This window comes from Rhinoderma darwinii, chromosome 5, assembly GCF_050947455.1.
Source record: "Rhinoderma darwinii isolate aRhiDar2 chromosome 5, aRhiDar2.hap1, whole genome shotgun sequence".
NCBI lineage: Eukaryota > Metazoa > Chordata > Amphibia > Anura > Rhinodermatidae > Rhinoderma > Rhinoderma darwinii.
Window position 1 is genome coordinate 245,443,881 of NC_134691.1, and position 13,056 is coordinate 245,456,936.

General features: G+C 40.7%; 1 protein-coding gene across 1 annotated transcript in view; it reads left to right on the forward strand.

Moving 5' to 3' along the window:
• The window catches only part of AOAH (acyloxyacyl hydrolase), a 277,584-nt gene that overhangs the window by 177,046 nt on the left and 87,482 nt on the right, over positions 1-13,056 (forward strand). The window contains exons 9-10 of the mRNA XM_075828561.1: positions 5,248-5,296; positions 12,927-12,975. Coding sequence (XP_075684676.1) covers positions 5,248-5,296; positions 12,927-12,975 — 98 coding nt within the window. The remainder of the gene's footprint in view (positions 1-5,247; positions 5,297-12,926; positions 12,976-13,056) is intronic.

A 13,056-nucleotide genomic window follows, 5' to 3' on the forward strand; every position in this document is an offset into this window, starting at 1 on the left:
CTCCTGTGCTGGAAGGGACCCTTGGACTCACTTGAAAGTTTTATTGGTGATTTAAACTCCAATGAACTTAATATTCTTCTGACTTTCTCTCATAACAAAGATCATATTAGCTTTTTAGATCTTAATATCCATAGAGAAGGAAATAAATTAAAAACGACCACATATCGGAAACCGACATCTGGTAATACCCTCTTGGCAGCAACCAGCCATCATTTTCCATCTCAAATTAAGGGGATTCCGATTAGTGAATTCCTTCGAATTCGTCGTAATTGTACGGATTTCAGGGACTTTAAAAGCGAAGCGCAAGATTTATCATCTCGCTTTGAAGATAGGGGTTATTCCAAGAAAATGATCAAGAAAGGATACAATAGAGCATCTATGCATAATAGAGAGGAAATTCTTAAAAGAGTCAAAAAGGATAATAGTGATGATAGAGTTAGATTCATTTCAAGGTATGGGTCCCATTGGAACATACTCCGGAATCTGATGATTAAAAACTGGCCACACTTGACTTTGGATAAAAGAATTAATTCAATAGTAGGGAACATACCGAGTATGGTTCCAAGAAAGGCCCCTACTTTGAGGAATTTGCTGGTGAGTTCTGAGTTTAAGAGAAGGACCCCAAATAATGAGAAATGGTTACAGAAACGTCCCAAAGGAATGTTCATGTGTGGCTCTTGTAAATGCTGTAAGTATGTCTTAAAATCAGACAAATTTCTGGATAGTGAACATAAAAGGGAATTTAAAGTTTATAACTTTATTAATTGTCGCTCAACCATGGTCGTTTACTCTATTACTTGCCCATGTGGGAAACAATATATTGGGAAAACGAAACGTGAACTACATGTTCGCATCAGTGAACATATTAGAGATATCAACAAGGGTGAAATGGCTAATCCTCTAGCTGCACATTTTAAAACGTACCATGCTCAATCTCCAACTGGCTTAAAATTTATGGGGATTTATCAATTATCTCAAGATAGAAGGGGAGGTGATCTCAATCGAATACTCCTTCAGAAGGAAACTATGTGGATTTATACATTAAAAACTTTGAATCCTTGGGGATTGAATAATGAAATTAAATTTAACATGTTCCTTTAAACGGTTGGGGTCTGAAAGATTGCTCCATATCTTCCCCAATTTTTAGTACTTTGGAATCAGTTGGTTCTATATATATATTATCTTTGATATAAAAAAATGTTGGATTAAAAGAAAGGAATCCTCTCTATGTTACCTTTGGAGGATGATCTAGGATAATTGTTTGTGAAATTCTTGGAAAAAAATCTTTTTGAATTTAATATAAAAATCTCTGGTCCCGTTATTGAAATCTGAAAGTTTAACCCTAAATTGCCTCTTCATCTGGATAACTTATATATCTTTTATTCAATTATAATCTTCCTTTATTGGTATGATTGTGGGTAACATTATTCCCAATATAAAATGATCAATCTATTGGATAAAAAATCTCAAATGGGTGGGATGGCTCCTGTTAGTCATCATAGCTCTTTTTATGCATATATTCAATGTGATGTAATTCAATAGTTAAATTTACACACTTAGATTTATTGTATTGGGATTGATTCTGCTTTGGGGGCGGTGGGGACCCGGGTACTGATGCCTTAACTGGTAATAGTTCTCCGTCCCTGCCTCCCCTAAGGTATCATCTGTATCTCATATACTTTCTTGTATTGTTGAATATAGTTCATATACATACATGTGCTGAAAGAACTGAACAGGTTTCATCTTTCGTTACAATGGGGGATCTCCTTTTGATGAAGAAAAAATATTTTCCTCCATAAATCCATCGTAAAGTCTGTACAGTAATGGCTAACCGTATTAGCGGAAGATTTAATTTTATTAATAAAATCTAGGCAGTAATGGTATTTAAATTTAACGATTGATCTCATTTTTGACCAAGTAGAGACACATCACTGATTACCCTCCTCCGGATAAATATTAAATATTTTCTATGTATTTTGATTTTTTGGATATTCTAATTGCTGGTTTGAATATATAAATTCTTTTGTCTGTTATTTAAATTGAGAGATATACATCATGGCGGCATTTCATGCAAGAGTTAAATATATAATATCCACAAGATCTTTATGTGAAACATTATGTTTTTGATTATGGAACCAATGAATGAAGTTGGGACACTATATAAATATAGTGTGATTGGTAGTAATTGTCAAACTGCTCTGAAGAAATCCCGTTCAGGGATGAAACGCGTCAGCTGTGTTAATCAATGGGGCGGGTAGTGACGTCCTAACCCTGCCCAGAGAATACCTGTCCAGTTTTGAAGACCTTCTGTGGAAAGGAACATACGTTGGAACCATTACCTATTCGGCTGCCGGCGTGCGATTCTGCCCGGCTTGGTCTGTTCCTCTTGGAGTGCCTTCTTTTCGTCTGAAATTTCAGTGCATGATCCTGCATTTCTGGGCTTCTATCCCAGTGAGTACAATGATTGTTACCAGCATGGATCTATAGAGGAAGGCGCCAAGAGAAGTAATTGTGGAGTCGTGGCTGTTTTTAAATCAATTGTGTGACCATACAGGTGAATTTTCCTCCTGAGGAGATCTACTATACTTTCTACATCGGAGTAAATTATCTCCTTGCATGGTCTTCCTGGCACTTATTGGATGTCGGAGGTGAAGGTAAAAATCCATTGAAAAGCTTATAATATCAAAAAGTTTTTTTCTTCGAACACTCAACTGCCTGAGAGCTACATACAGACTCGTGGGTCTGGGAAAGAGACTTCCTATTGTGATCAGCTTTGAATTGGAATTATCCATCTACTCGATGAGAGTGAAAAAAGCGTGCTTATAACCACATTTATTCAATTAATGAGGCCATTTTTATTGTTGAGAGCCAAATCATATTACATACGTAGGTAGAAAATATCTTCCTTATTAATATCACTAACAGTAACCTCGAACAGGCCCTTGGGCAATATTTGGATACATAATACATATATGGTTGGAAACCGCAGGTGTGAATACAGTCCAGCGGTTTTCCATTTTGAAATTCAATTGTATAATTGTATAACATATACATCATGTTATATATCCATTTGGTAATATCAATCTTGTCTCGAAGGGTCTATTGTATATTATAACATCAATAGTTACTGTCAAAAGGTCCTTTGGCAACATTATTATACCTAATACATATATGGTTGGAAACCGCAAATGTGAATACAGTCTAGCGGTTTTTCAAGAAATCGTCTTGTAAATGTGTGGTACATATATATATCATACTTTATATTTTTCTTGTAATATTACCTATATTCTGAAGGCTTATTACATGTTATATGATTAACCATTGTTCTAAATAGGTTTCTTGGTATTTCTGATACACATTGAATATATGTTTGGAAACCGCAGGTGTGAACATATTATGGCGGTTTTCCTATTGGAAACTCTTTTGTAAAATGGTTTGAAACACATACATTATGTCACACAATTATTAGGTTATATTACTTGTGTTTTGAATAATACTCGTATGTTCTTTCCCTGGCCAGGAGATTTCTCTTTTTAAATTGTTTTTTGTATATGTATAAATTTACTCTTTCCGGTATTATCTGGAGTCAAGAAATAAAATAATTATTCAATTTTATTGAGCCCAAGAGTGCCTATTTACATTTCTGAATCTCTTTTTTCTTTTTTCTTTTCTATTTAATTCATATCAGGAATGGCACCGTGCTATATTATATTGCAATTTTGGGTTCTTTAGGTATGGTTTGTAAAAACCACATCTGTTTTTCTTTATATCATATATACATACATACATACATACATATTATACATACATATATATATATATACATACATATATATATACATACATATATATATATACACATATATATATACATATATATACATACATATATGTATACATACATACATATATATACATACATATATATACATATATATATATACACATGCATATATATACATACATATATATATACATACATATATATATATATACATATATATATACATACATATATATATATATATATATATATATATATATATACATACATACATACATACTTACATACATACATACATACATATATATATATACATACATACATACATATATACATACATATATATATATACATATATATATATATATATACATACATACATACATACATATATACATACATACACACACACACACACACACACACACCGTGTATGCTTTATGGCAGCTGCAATGAATGGGAGTTAATTAATGGAGAAATGTCATAGACTAATACAGTCTCCAGAATGTGAGTCTCCAGAATGTGAGTACAGCCCAATTCCCCATAGACCAGGCAGTGAGAGGGGAGTGACAGAGCCTTATCTACCCCCACCCTCTGATCATCCTATCCCAGCCTACACAGGTAAGCTGTCAGGCAAGCTGCATATAATAGGAAGCATCAGTCCATAGTGACTGCTCCAATGATCAATGTGATTTTTTTTATATAGATACTTAATTTGCTGCCAGGTTCCCTCACCGATTACAGCTGATCCCTGGGGATCTCAGCAGTGGGACACCCTGTGATCAGTTTAACATTAGGGAAGCTTTTTAACAAAAATATATTTCTAAAGCAGACAACCTCGTTAAGATAAATTTAAGAAACTTATAATGCAGAGTACAAGACCAAAAACATAGAATGAGGGTATAATAACAAAAAAAGCATATAAATGTTTTATTATCATTTTAATTTTAGGTGTAAATGTTCTTTGAGGTATTGGTAAATGGAACTTGTGCATTGCCACGTGTTTTTCATGTTTGTGAATTACCTATCAGGATGACTTCTGTCATAACTACAGTAGGTAGTCTAATGCGCGGTTAAGAAAATTGATGAAAATTGCCTCTCTCCATGATGCTAATGTGTTGCGTAGTTTTTCACACAATGATTTCTGCTATTACGCATCTGCTTTGAGTTTATTCAGCATCAAAATAATTGTAATGTTTTGTATAAATGCTTTTATCTTTTGTTACAATACATGAATTGAATGACAAGCCAGGGGCAATTCAGCTAAGCAACAGATGGTCAGATGTCATAAGTTTATTATGCTAATCATATCGGAAGACATTGATTTTAGAAATGGACTCGAATTCAGCAGTGACAATGAAAGAAATAGCACTGTTGTCAGTATCTGTAATGTCTCAGATAAGCAGAGCAACGCAGGAGTTGTAAAAATTATTAATAAATACATTTTTCATCATTTCCTTTAGCCCAAAAGACTGGGATACGATAGAGGATTCAAATTGCAATGGAATATGGGTGCGTGTATAACATTTTTACAATATTATGGATGTAAGTAGTTGAGACTTATCCTGATCAAGATACTATATAAAATGAATATGCTTTTGTATGATTAAGTGGATATCCTCATTCACCTTAGCATCCTGATACATTTTTTGTAATGACGGGGGTGGGGAGACAGACAAGTGAGCCCTAATCTACCCACCACTCAGTCCCTGCCTATTTGCAACGACCCGCCCTAGGCGGCGGGAGCTAGCTACGTCTGGCCAGGTTGTGATAGGTTCTCCCACTCCTAGGCCTGCCACCCTGAGTGGTGGAAGATGGAGTCAGTCTCACAGACATAGAAGCAGGTGCAGACTAATTATCTATGGGCGTTAACCCCGAAGCTGTGCCTGGCAGATCCTTTACAGTACCCCCCCCCCTTTTATGAGGGGCCACCGGACCCTTTCTAAGTGGACCTGGTTTACTGGGGAAACGAATGTGAAACCTCCTGACCAATATCCCAGCGTGAACATCCCGAGCGGGTACCCAAGTCCTCTCCTCAGGCCCGTATCCTCTCCAATGGACCAGGTACTGGAGGGAGCCTTGGACCATCCTGCTGTCCACAATCTTGGCCACCTCGAATTCTGCCCCCTCAGGGGTGAGAACAGGGACCGGAGGTTTCCTCAAGGGAGCCAAGGATGGGGAGCAGCGTTTAAGGAGGGAGGCATGGAACACGTCGTGTACTCGAAAAGATGGGGGCAACTCCAGTCGGAAGTAGACAGGATTGAGGACTTCAATGACCTTGTACGGCCCTATAAACCGGGGAGCAAACTTCTTGGACGGGAACTTAAGGCGCAAATTTTTAGACGATAGCCACACCAGATCCCCGACCATAAACAAGGGGTTAGCAGAACGTTTTCTATCTGCCTGAGTTTTTTGTATGCTCTGGGACGCCTCTAGGTTCTTCTGAACCTGAGCCCAGACTGTGCACAGTTCTTGATGAACGACCTCTACCTCAGGATTGTTGGAACTACCAGGTGAAACGGAAGAGAACCGTGGATTAAACCCAAAATTACAGAAAAAGGGGGAGACCCCTGACGAGTTACTGACCCGGTTATTAAGGGAAAATTCGGTGAGGGGAATGAAAGACCCAATCATATTGACAGTCAGAGATAAAACACCTTAAATATTGTTCTAGAGACTGATTAGTCCTCTCAGTTTGGCCATTAGTTTCAGGATGGAAGGCAGAGGAGAAGGACAGATCAATCTCCAACTTTTTACAGAAGGCTCTCCAAAACAATGAAACAAATTGTACCCCTCTATCAGAAACAATATTGACAGGGACCCCATGGAGACGCAGGATGTGTTTGACAAACAAGGTAGCTAACGCCTTAGCATTGGGTAGTTTTTTGAGGGGCACAAAGTGGCACATCTTACTGAAGCGGTCTACTACAACCCACACCACCGACTTGCCTTGAGATGGAGGCAAATCGGTGATAAAATCCATGGAGATATGGGTCCAAGGTCTCTGGGGAATGGGCAAAGAACATTGTAAGCCTGCTGGTCGGGGACCTGGGAGTCTTGGACCTAGCACAAACTTCACAAGCGGCGACGTAGGCCTTAATGTCTTTAGGCAACCCAGGCCACCAATAGTTTCTGGCAATGAGGTGCTTGGTACCCAGGATGCTTGGATGGCCAGAGTCATGATTTTCCCTAAGTACCCTTAGCCGGAATTGCAGGGGAACAAACAGCTTGTTCTCAGGAAGGCTCCCGGGAGCTGAACCTTCATCAGCCGCAATTTCAGAGACTAAATCAGAATCAATAGCGGAAATGATTATACCTGGAGGAAAAATACAAGCAGGATCTTCCTCCGAAGGAGGGCTGGCCATGAAGCTACGTGACAGTGCATCAGCCTTAACATTTTTAGACCCAGCCCTATAGGTAACCACAAAGTTGAATCTGGTAAAAAATAACGCCCAACGAGCTTGTCTCGGGTTTAGCCTCCGGGCAGATTCTAGGAAAACCAGATTCTTGTAGTCGGTAAGGACCGTACCTGGTGCCTAGCCCCCTCCAGGAAGTGGCACCACTCTTCAAATGCCCATTTAACGGCTAAGATTTCGCGGTTGCCAATATCATAGTTACTCTCAGTGGGTGAAAACTTCCTTGAGAAGCCTGGACAGCCTCAGGAGGCCAGTGGAGGAGATCAGCACCTTTGCGAGTGAGGTCCGTAAGAGGCTTAGCGATGACCGAGAAGTTAGCAATAAATCTCCTGTAATAATTAGCGAACCCCAAGAAACACTGTAACGCCTTCAGGGAGGCAGGTTGGACCCATTCCGCCACAGCCTGGACCTTGGCGGGGTCCATGCAGAATTCATGAGGAGTGAGGATTTGACCCAAAAATGGTATCTCCTGCACCCCAAACACACATTTTTCGGTCTTAGCAAACAGTTTGTTTTCTCGAAGGACCTGGAGCACCTTCCTGACATGCTCAATGTGGGAGGACCAGTCCTTGGAAAACACAAGTACGTCATCAAGGTACACTACATGAAATAACCCCAGGTAGTCTCTTAAAATCTAATTTATGAAATTCTGGAAGACCGCGGGAGAATTACACAACCCAAAGGGCATGACGAGGTATTCTAAATGACCTTCGGGCATGTTAAACGCAGTCTTCCACTCATCCCTCTCTTTGATGCGGATAAGGTTATACGCCCCTCGTAGATCAAACTTAGAGAACCATTGGGCCCCCTGAACCTGATTAAAGAGATCAGGAATCAGAGGAAGGGGATACTGGTTCCTTACAGTGACCTTATTCAAGCTTCGGTAGTCAATGCATGGCCTAAGACCACCATCCTTCTTCCCTATGAAGAAGAAGCCAGCACCTACCGGAGAAGTAGAGTGGCAAATGTAACCCTTGGCCATGCATTCCTGGATATACTCTCTCATGGCTTCACGTTCGGGACAAGAGAGATTAAATATTCTACCCTTAGGGAGCTTAGCTCCTGGTACCAAATTGATTGCGCAATCATATTCTCTATGAGAAGGTAACACTTCGGAGGCCTCCTTAGAGAAAACATCGGCAAAGTCCTGAACAAACTCAGGTAGCGTGTTCACCACCTCATGGGGAGAAATAGAATTAACAGAAAAACATGACATCAAGCATTCATTACCCCACTTGGTAAGGTCCCCAGAATTCCAGTCAAACGTGGGATTATGCAACTCCAACCAGGGAAGGCCTAAAACCAAATCGGATGATAATCCCTGCATTAACAGTACAGAGCACTGCTCCAAATGCATGGAGCCAACAAGGAGTTCAAAAACAGGGGTATGCTGTGTAAAATAACCATTAGCAAGAGGAGTGGAGTCGATACCCACTACCGGGACAGGTTTAGGCAAATCAATTAAAGGCATAGCTAGAAACATAGCAAATTCCACAGACATGATATTAGCAGAAGACCCTGAATCCACGAAGGCACTGCCGGTAGCAGACCTACCACCAAAAGAGACCTGAAAGGGAAGCAAGATTTTATTACGTTTCATATTTACGGAAAATACCTGTGCGCCCAAGTGACCTCCCCGATAATCACTTAGGCGCGGAAGTTCTCCGGCTGCATTCTTACGCTTAGGACAGTTGTTCACTTGATGCTTGTCATCCCCACAGTAGAAGCAGAGACCATTCTACCTGCGGAAATCTCTACGTTGTTGGGGGGACACGGAGGCCCCGAGTTGCATAGGTACCTCTGAGTCTTCCGGGGAGGAACGAAGCAACGGAACCTCGGGAGGCATCATGGGGGAGTCAGAGGAGAAAACATCAAGACGTTCAAGTCGTTGTTCCCTGAGACGTCGGTCAAGTCGTACCGCTAAAGCCATAACCTGGTCTAGGGAGTCAGAAGAGGGATAACTAACTAGCAGATCTTTCAGGGCGTTCGACAGACCCAACCTAAACTGGCACCTTAAGGCAGGGTCATTCCACCGAGAAGCTACGCACCGCTTCCTAAAGTCAGAGCAATACTCCTCAACAGGTCTCTTACCCTGACGTTAGGTCACCAGCTGACTCTCGGCAAAAGCAGTCTTGTCAGTCTCGTCATAGATGAGTCCGAGAGCAGAAAAGAAAAGATCAACGGAGGAAAGTTCAGGGGCGTCAGGAGCCAAGGAGAAGGCCCATTCTTGGGGCCCTTCCTGGAGCCGGGACATAATTATACCCACCCGCTGGCTCTCAGAACCTGAGGAGTGGGGCTTTAAACGAAAATAGAGCCTACAACTCTCCCGAAAGGAGAGAAAAGTCTTCTGGTCCCCTGAGAACCGGTCGGGCAACTTGAGGTGGGGTTCAAGAGGTGAGGTGAGGGGTACTACCATGGTAGCATCAGGCTGGTTGACCCTCTGAGCCAGGGCCTGGACCTGTAGGGAGAGACCCTGCATTTGCTGAGCCAGGGTCTCAAGGGGGTCATAGTGGTGTCAGGGACCAGGGTAGACTAGGTATTGGCTTGTGATTATGTAATGATGGGGGTGGGGAGACAGACAAGTGAGCCCTAATCTACCCACCACTCAGTCCCTTCCTACTTGCAACGACCCGCCCTAGACGACAGGGTACAACTGGGCGACGGTCCCTACGCTCAATAAGTGCACGACAGACAAACAGACAAGGGAACACAGAGCTAGGGGGAGAAAGGGGCAGTTGCCCACGGCAAAACCGTGAGCAACAAGAGAAGTGAACAAGCCGAGTCAAACCAGGAGAGTACGAGGTGCCAAACGCAGAGCAGAAGAGTAGTAAACAAGCCGAGTCAAACCAGGAGTGTACGAGGTACCAAACGCAGAGCAGGAGAGTAGTCAGCAAGCCGGGGTCAATATGAAGCAAGGACAATGGTACAAGAAGCTGCAGCAGGGCCAGGAAACCAAACGAGAAGAATCACAAGCAAAGGAGGAACAGGAAAGGCAGGTATAAATAGACAGAGGGCGGGAGCTAGCTCTGTCTGGCCAGGCTGTGATAGGTTCTCCCACTCCTAAGCCTGCCACCCTGAGTGGTGGAAGATGGAGTCAGTCTCACAGACATAGAAGCAGGTGCAGACTAATTATCTATGGGCGTTAACCCCGAAGCTGTGCCTGGCAGATCCTTTAAATTTTTAAGATTACATACATTGTGATTGTTTTCTAATCATTATCAACTTGCTCCTTACTTATGTTAGATATATTGTCCTAGTTGTATTTGCAGTCCTGGTATCCAAGATAAGCTCAAGTTAAAATCTCTCTCCATCTCTTTGGCTTATATATCAGTATTTCCAAATTCCGGTACTATGGTTCGCTGTATCACTGTATCCCTTTTATGAACATGACCAACCTTGACTATTGAATCTCTTCCATTTTGTCCTTCCTGCATAAATATAGTGAAATGGCCCAGACCTAACTTAGCAATTGACTAAATATGCTCATTAATGTTTTAATAATGCATCATTTATAGAAATCCGATAAATGCAATGAGGAGAATACTGACCTTGCATAATTGCTGTTCTAGGCCTTGCTCAGTGTCATTATTATAAATACGCACTTGCTGGTGCCTTGTGTACCTCAACCAAGTTCAAGCATCATCATCTTTACAGCCTTAGGCTGGATTCATCATTATGACACTCCATTTGGATGTTTGTAAACAGAAAAGCACGTGGTGCTTTTCTGTTTTCATTCATCCTTTTCACAGCTGTTGCGCGAATCACGCAGTTCGCACGGAAGTGCTTCCGTGTGGCATGCGTGGTTTTCACGTACCCATTCATTTAAATGGCTTCGTGATGCGCGAAAAACGCTCAAAGAATGAACATGTCGTGACTTTTACGCAGCGGACTAACGCTGCGTAAAAAACACGCACATGTCTGCACGGCCCCATAGACTAATATAGGTGCGTGAAAATCACGCGCGTTGCACGGACGTATATCCCGTTCGTCTGAATAAGCCCTCATAGTGTTTTCTTATACATAGCTTCAAATCCCCTACATAGACATAGTTTTAAAATATAACATGCTGGATAGCTGCAACCACCACTAGAGGGAGAATTGGAGCGAACTGCATACTGTAGTACATTGAACTCAATAATAACACAGTATGCAGTATGTAGTAAACTCCTAGGCTCCCTCTAGAGCTGGCTGCAGGCAGCCAGGATGTTTTATCCTAAATGTATTTGTAAACAGGGGATTTGGAGCTTACAGAATTTTGGAACTAAAAATTACATGGTGATAAAAGGTGGAGATTCACTTTAGTTTTCGTCTTAACTTCTTAACGCCGAAGGACGGATATATCCGTCATCTGCAGCTGCTAGTTCGCGTGGGTACTTCCAGTGTACACACGCAATCAGCGGCAGGAGCAAGGCTGTTATACACAGCCTGGCTCCTGCTGCAACTGCCAGAAACGAAGCACGCTCCGATTCCGGCAGTTTAACCCATTAAATGCCGCTGTCAACAGAGACAGCGACGTCTAATGTGTTTGACAGAGGGAGGGAGCTCCCTCTGTCACCCCATCGTCGCCACCACAAAGAAATCGCGGGGCGCCGTCGGGTTTCCATGGCAGCCGGGGGCCTAACAAAGGCTCCCAGGTCTGCCTTCAGCAGAGGAGGCATGGTCTAATAGATTGCCTGTCAGTTTTACACTGACAGGCAATAATGCTTTGGTATACTAGGTGTACCAAAGCATTATATATGCGATCAGCAGATCGCATAGTGAAGTCCCCGCAATCATAACGACTTGAACAATAAAATGAACACATTAATTAAACTGCCGGATGAACGGCGTCCCAAAAAAAAACGCAAAAAAAAAAAAGGCTAAATTCTCTCTTTTCTCCCAATCCCCCATAAAAAATTAAATAAAAGTTAATCTATTAGTCCTATGTACCTCAAAATAGTACTAATATAAACTACACCTTGGCCCGAAAAAATCAAACCCACATACAGCCACATTGACAGAAAAATAAAAAAGTTATGGCTCTTGGAATGCAATGCAAAAACAAGTAATTTTTTTCTAAAAGGGTTTCTATTGTGCAAACGTAAGAAAACATATAAAACCTATACATATTTGATATCCCCGTAATCTTGCCAACCCATAGATTAAAGTTAATATGTTATTTACGCTGCATAGTAAACGGCATAAATTTATAACGTGAAAATCAATGCTGGAATAGCTGCTTATTTTCAATTCTCTCATAAAATAAAGTTAATAAAAGTTAATCGATATATTATAAGCATCTAAATATGGTGCAATTACAAAATAAAATTCGTCCCGCAAAAAACAAGCCCTTATACGGCTATGTCGACAGAATAAAAAAAAAGTTACGACTTTTGGAATGCGACCGTGAAAAAACAAAAATAATCCTTGGTCATTAAAGTGCAAAATGGCCTGGTTATTAAGGGGTTAACTTTGGGATAACTAATAAACCAGCTTGCAGAAGATAGATTAGTCTATGTGCTACTTGGTCCTGAATTTTTACAATTAATTTCTATTGGGTATTTCCTTGTAAAATAAAAAATATTTCCTATTATTTGGTTAACAGAAAAAGTGAACACCAGATTATATTTTACTAAAATACAAAGGGCAAAAAAAAGTGAAAAAAGTCTGACCATATTGTCATTTCTATATTGCGGAACCCAAGGAAACGACAGTATCACAATTTTTTTAATCTTTTTATCTCAAAGGGATTTGACCGGAAAGATGGACTTCCATATGAGAAAAAATTCTGTGAAGGTTGTTATATTTTGTTTTATATATTTGATATATTATTTTATCAGCAAATGCTAGTGCTGGTATCTTCTAATATATATTGCA